At 35.5% G+C, this 6,825-nt stretch overlaps 1 protein-coding gene across 2 annotated transcripts in view; it reads right to left on the reverse strand.

The window, feature by feature from the left end:
• Window positions 1-2,234: 2,234 nt before the first annotated feature.
• Window positions 2,235-6,825, reverse strand: part of LOC103457623 (uncharacterized) — a 14,393-nt gene continuing 9,802 nt past the window's right edge. The window contains exons 1-5 of one of the 2 annotated variants that reach the window (XR_001777447.1): window positions 5,951-6,007; window positions 5,824-5,868; window positions 4,797-4,838; window positions 4,370-4,396; window positions 4,196-4,288 (exon numbers count right to left, since the gene is read on the reverse strand). Coding sequence is in view for 1 of the 2 variants with exons in the window: in XM_017309698.1 (XP_017165187.1) it covers window positions 3,241-3,302; window positions 4,178-4,288 (173 nt within the window). In the remaining variant the exon portion in view is untranslated. Of the gene's footprint in view, window positions 3,303-4,177; window positions 4,289-4,369; window positions 4,397-4,796; window positions 4,839-5,823; window positions 5,869-5,950; window positions 6,008-6,825 lie in introns of those variants that run through there. The other variant, XM_017309698.1, reaches the window with a different exon arrangement.

Below are 6,825 nucleotides of genomic sequence, written 5' to 3' on the forward strand. Positions count from 1 at the left end.
GCAATCTGAAATTGAAAAGTAACTATCTGGGTTTACTTAGGGAGAGAAAGAGGAAGATAAAACTCTCACATCTGACGAAAAGCTATTGGCATGAAAACCTAACACCTCTGCTTTCTAGCAGAGACAACAAAAATTGGCCTGTGGGTTATATTACCACAGGTTTGCGAAAAGTTGCTATGTCTGCAACTGTTAGGAAATCAGAGGATTAGAAATGTGTGAATTAACAAGCATTAATCTTGATCAAGCACCTGATATAACAAAAACTACCCACGCTGGAGAGGCTTCTCTAACACCCAAATATTTGGACGTAAATGTCAGATTATGGGGCTGATTAAACACCAACATGAAGGAAACCTTAATGTCTGAGTCTCTGTTCAGACATGTTAGGCTGCAGTTTGACATCTGTCTCGAGTCTTTACTTAAAAACTGCATTCCAGCTGCAGAAAGAAAAGCTTTGCATGATGATAGATGCTCCAAAGCTTCCAACTGCACCAATAACTAAGTACTCAGAACCTTTACTTAAGTTAAAGTACCTCCATGACAAAAAAACGAGCCCTGTACTTCAGGTCTTACGTGAAAGCATACTGATATTATAGAAATGATGAATATGTTTTAATATACTCACTGACATTAATTTGTTCTATGTTTTCTCAAAAACACCTTATTGTGATGAAAAAACATAATACAATACTTGCATCCTATATTTAAAGCTGCAGTGTGTAAATTATATAAAGAATATATATTTTTTAAATATTTCTTTAAATTGTCAACAGTTTGTCATGATGATCTGTGAAAAGTTTGATCTTCTTCACCTCCTCCCATAGCTACTATTTATTGCCATCTGAAGAAATGCACGAAAACAACCAATCAGAGCCAAGAGACGGGTCTTAGCGCTGTCAATCACTCATGTACTCGCTTCTAAATGAGCTAATGGCAACAAAAAAAAACTTACCGTTACAGAAAAATTATCACTGGTGGCTATGCTAACTAGCCTGAGATTTCACAACATGCTACACTAGTTGCAGCGCCATAACCTGCCTCAACAAATATGTAAAAACACATTTTTCAATCACAACTGACTTGTCAACAAACCTGATTTTATTAGCAGTTAAACCAATTTTCTACTCTATTCAGACAAGCCACCAAAAGATCCCACAAGGAATACAGTCAACAAAACACATGAAGAGTTGTCGTGTAAATTACCCTTGAATATCACTGTAAGGGCATTTAGTTTGTCATTTAGTGCCAAATGTACAAGCACAGATTTTCCATGGAAAGTTTTAATTCTGTATGGCTGTGCCTGGAGAGTGAGTTTGTCAGCACTGAACGATACATACAAAGGAAAATCTATGTATGCAATCAATGCTCATCATTTCACTGGGATTCCTGTCTGCACATGTTCAGGTACGTCCACTTTCCAAAATCCTTCTTTCATCATTGCCTCCTCTTTCTCAACTTTATCCTGAATTAATTTAAACTCTATCCATCTTCCTATCACATGCCAAGGCTCTGGTAGACTCATCCCAAAGGCAGCACTTAGGTAAACACAAGCAACATGTCATTTTTTCCTACAAACATCAGAGCATGGCCTTCCTCTGACCTGAGCTGCAGCACAGCAGTTTTACATCCCTTGATGTACTTAATGGACTGCCTGGTTTTCTCTCTTTCTGGCAAAATGTCTATTATGGCGACTTCCTCTACCGTCGATATGGATATGTTCTGAAATATCAGACGCTTACTTGTAGCTGCCCTCTAGTGGACATGGAGCATTACAGCCATGTATACATTGAAATTAATTAAAAGGATGAATGCAGTGGAGCATCCAGGAATTGTCATTTCACAGTAGGAGTTTGGAAAGAATGTTTACCAGATGACACTGATTCTGATGTGTTTTGTTTTCGTCATATTTGAGTGAATGTCCTTGACAAGAGAACCAAGTAGTGTAATTGGTCATTTGTACATGAAAATACACTTGATGACCATTAGAATTTTAGGTATTGAATATATTTCCGATATATAATTGGAATGTATTGTGTATCTTTGCAAAGTTGTGGTGATCCTTGGGTCATGATGATGTGGCCCTTGAATACTGCTGCCCAGAGTACAGCTCAGTGTTAATTATATTACCAGAAAAGGTAACATATACCTGCTTTACCAGGATACAAACACCTGTGTTGCCATTTTAACTCATTTAAAAGTTACACGATTATCATCTAGAAGAAAAAGTATCTTGGTGGTAAATAAATAACTTTATTTAAGCAAACTACATCAAAATATATTTACAGTAAGTCCTGTTATTTCATTCGAACACCTTTTTTTCCTACTTAAAACAGACTTTAGTTGTAACAAGTGGAGTGCTGCCCTCTAGTGGTAAGACACTGAATACAGCTGCCACACTGCAAATATAGATTTAAATATAATAGATTTTTATAGATTTTTATATATTTATAGATTTAAATATAAAAATCTTCAGCATGTTTGATTGTCTCTTTCGTATTTTCATTTACTGTTTATGATGGCACAGATGAATAATTAGAGTAAAACTGAATCAAAGGGCGTCAAACACATTCTGTAGGAATTCAAGTGTCTCTCAGGTCATTTGCCATCATTTATAAATCTAAAGTAAAAAAGCTAAACTAAACTAAAAATAACTCAAATCCAACCCAGCAGCACCACGTTAAGAGGTAGATCCTCAAGCTGGTCATTGTCTTGATATCTCATCAACACCCAAACTGGAAGTAGAGCTCAGTGTTTTAGAATGAAAATGAGGAAAACTATGCAACAAAGACAATTAAGCAGAAAAATGTAGAGAAAAATAAAGCCAAAGAGTCTCTGCAACAATAAAAACTTCATGAAAAGTTAATGTTTGTGTAATCGGCATGCTTTGTGGAAGGGTTTTGGATAAAAGTCTTTAGCAAAAGGTCAGAAGAAACGCTGATATATCCCACTCATGATAAAATATGAAAGATTGATCTTTAAAAAAAAAAAGTCATACGTTATTGCTGTTGAACATGATTAGAGTCAGGCAGTCTTTGGTCCCTTAGCGTTTGAGTTCAGCCCTCCAAATTATTCACCAGCTGAAGCCTGTTGCTGTCTGTCACTTCTGTCAGGCAGATTCAGCATTTGAAATGTTAGCTTGTTCAATAAATGCAAGTCAAACATCCTTAAGGAGTTTGACTCAGGTCCTCATCTTCCCAGAGAGGACCAGCTCACAGCAGATGCACACAAATGAAGAGAGTTTCAGCTTTCTGCAGGACCTGTGTCAGGAGTTTCTTCACTATTTGACTCCGGTGGTGAAGTTTCTGCAGAAAGATAGAAGAATTATTAACACACATAAATGAGTGCAACACTGTACTTAAACAAATATAATAATAGTGTTAGAAAACCTATAAACTGCTCTCTGTCTGCCTGTCAACACCTCAGAAATAACACAACATTCATTCTGATAACCGACTTGCTGCTTAAATAAAGTAAAGAACAAAAAACGAGGTGTTGCTCAACATCTTCAGGTTTTTCTCTTTTTCAGATACTTGGTCTGAAACAGTCTCTCAAGCTGGCGCCCTCTAGTGGTCCACAAGGTACTGCATGTAATCGATCAATTATTTACAACTCAGTTTTCTGATAATGCTCTCCTCACATGTCAACAGTTGTTCTTTTTATTTGATTTAAGTAAAAATCATAGAATAAATCCAATTAATAGAAACGGGTGGGTATTTTATATTTAATGATGCAGAAGAGGATTTTTGTTTCTACCTAAGAAACTCAAGGCTATTTTTCCTTTGCTATGTTTCTAAATTAATGCAAAAAAAGTTAAACAGATGTAGCTCTTTGTAGCGGCTGCTTTACAATAGAGATATGGGTGGTCACCCAGGGCGGCATAGGAGAGTAAAGTGAGCGCACAAGAACCACATAGAAATAATTTGACTTGTCCATAAGCTGTTCTGAACTCGTTTTCTGTAGCTTTTATGCATCAATGGGGAGATGGCACACCAAGAGTTAAATAGCTGCGTTTTCATTTTGGTGTGCAGCATGTCTGGGTTGGTGATTGTTAGCGTTAGCATAAACCATCTGAACTCCTCTGGACATAAAGACATTATACTCAAGTGGATAAATTGACTTTTTTCCACGTTATAAACTTTCTGTCTAAATAAAGTGTCAAACAAAACAAGCGTCTCACCAGGTCCTTCAGCGGTCGGTTCGGGTTCCTCGGAGTTGGAGTTCTGTCCTGATTCTCCTTCGTCATCACTGACTTSTTCTGTTGGTGGGTCCTGCTGCTGCTCCACTGAATCTATCAATGCATTGTTAGTTTTCACTTCACTCTGAATGTCCTGAGAGTTTTATTAATCAAAACACAACAAAAATTACTTACCAGACGTCTCAGAGACTTTGTTTATTCCTGTCAATAAGACACAAACTATGAGTGACATACATTAGAACTACAGATGGTTAAATAATAATAATAATAATAATAATAATAATAATAATAATAATAATAATAACTACTGAACATTTTATCTTATAATATTGACATGTGTGATAAATTTCCACCAAATCTTAAAATCCAGTAACTTTTTCTCTTTCTCAGGCTGTGTTGTCTTTAGCATTGGCTGCTGGAAATGAAGTGGCTTCAGATCCAGTTTAAACTGGTTTTTGCTGAGCTTCATGTTCTGCATCAATCCTTTGTATCTAGGAGAGTTTTTCAATCAGTCTGCTTGTATTAAATTATGAAGAAATGAGGGATTAATCTAAACCTTTGCACGTTACTCAGAGAAATAATCTTATCAAGTTTTACTCACCATCTTCGTTGGTGTTAGCAAGCAGGTCCCCACTGAGCGCTTCTTTAGATTGGAAAAAATAAATTATGTTTGTTTTAATAAACAAAACCAAAAACATCTGCAATGCAGACATAAAAACATGACAATGTTGTGAAAAAGTTGAACATTTCTGGTCATTCATCTCAAAGTTAAACTCATTTATAAATATCCAGCTACTGGTGAAAAAAGGCCACTGGAGCCAGTAATATATTTTAAAAAGTGCAGATATTCATGTTGTTAAATAGCCACACAGATAACAGCTCTGTGGGTTAAACCAGGGGTGTCAAAACTGCGGCGCCAGGGGCCATCTGTGGCCCATGAACTGATTTTTTTGTGGCCCCCAGTTCCATTTCAAGAAAGATCTACATTTGTTTATCAAAGTTTTTTATTTTTAATTAGTGTAAAATTAATGCTGATAATTTTATTGCAATGAAAAATATTAAGTACAACACAAAACAGAAAAACAAAAACACAAAACTTTTCAGAAGCAAACTTTTATAATAAATAGAATCATGTTTATTCAGAGAATTTTACTGAAAAGCCGACTTCACTGTACCCAAATCAGCTTTTGTGTATTTTACTTAGTTTGACTAAATATATCAAGCATTTCAAAAGGAAGTGACACAAAACCTGACCTGAAAATAAGCTTGTTGAAAACTAGAAATATGTAAGTTTTTATTAAAAAAGGACTACTTTATGTTCTTGATTTTAGTGGCGGTTTTGTTTTGTTTATTGTTTTTCACCCACATGACAAAACATTTTTACATCACTAGTTTAAACTGGCTTGAGCGAAAATATGGATTTATAATATTTTCATCAGTTAAGTCGCATTATCCTTAGATTTTTTCAATAGCTCAAATAAATGGGAGCAAATTGTGTATTTTTTGGGAACAGAGAGTCTAAATATAAACTGTGAAGTCTGTGTCAATGGCTGATTGGCTCCTTTAATTTATAACGACTGAAAATCTAATTAATGTGATTTTTGCACATTAATTTGAGTCTAACTCACCAGTTTGACTGTTGGGCTCTGGAGTCACAGCAGATGGATCAGATTCTGAAATATAAAATATCATCATGTGAATGAAAAAATGTGAGTTTACAGATTGTAATACAGTAATTAAAGTTAATCTCCTCACCTGGTTCAGGTTGAGTGTCAACAGATGGATCACAGGTTGAGTCTTTTGGCTTTCCTGATAAAAATATGTTATTATATTTAAAAAAACTTCTGATATCTCAGTTTAACCTCACATTAGATTAAAACAGAGGAGTCAGTGATATATGTGAGTAAATTTAGCTGCAACAGAGCATAAATTTACATTTTTATCTCTGGCTTAAGAGTGAAAATCAGGACATGATCCTAATTCAGTCAGTAACTGTGACAGTTTAGATGCTAAAAAAAGTGCTAACTAATGTTTGACCTTTAACCTTTATTACATACCAGACTGGATAATTTCAACTTTTAGCATTGATGTATCACAAATAGTTATTTAATCAATTAAAATCAAAACATTTTTATATTATTTTATATTTATATTATTTGTATTTTATATTTTTATTATATTTACAGTAAATTCAATTGAATGAAGAAATCTAAACATTTTCATATGCAAATAAGACTTAAGCTCAATCCAATAGATCAACACGTCTATCAACCAATGATGATCCAGAAAATTACAAAGTTAAACAGATGTAGCTCTTTGTAGCAGCTGCTTTTACAATGGAAATATGGGTGGTCACCCAGGGCGGCATTGGGGAGTGGAGTGGGCACACGTGTACCACATAGAAATAATTTGACTTATCCATAAATTGTGTACAGACTTTCGACCTGTCCAGGGTGACCCTGTCTTTCGCCCGGAACGTTAGCTGGAGAGGCAGCAGCACCCCTCCCAACCCCACTAAGGGACAAGTGTGTAAGAAGATGGATGGATGGATGGATGGATGGATGGATGGATGGATGGATGGATGGATGGATGGATGGATGGATGGATGGATGGATGGATGGATGGATGGA

Source organism: Poecilia reticulata, linkage group LG2 (assembly GCF_000633615.1).
Source record: "Poecilia reticulata strain Guanapo linkage group LG2, Guppy_female_1.0+MT, whole genome shotgun sequence".
Taxonomy (NCBI): Eukaryota; Metazoa; Chordata; class Actinopteri; order Cyprinodontiformes; family Poeciliidae; genus Poecilia; species Poecilia reticulata.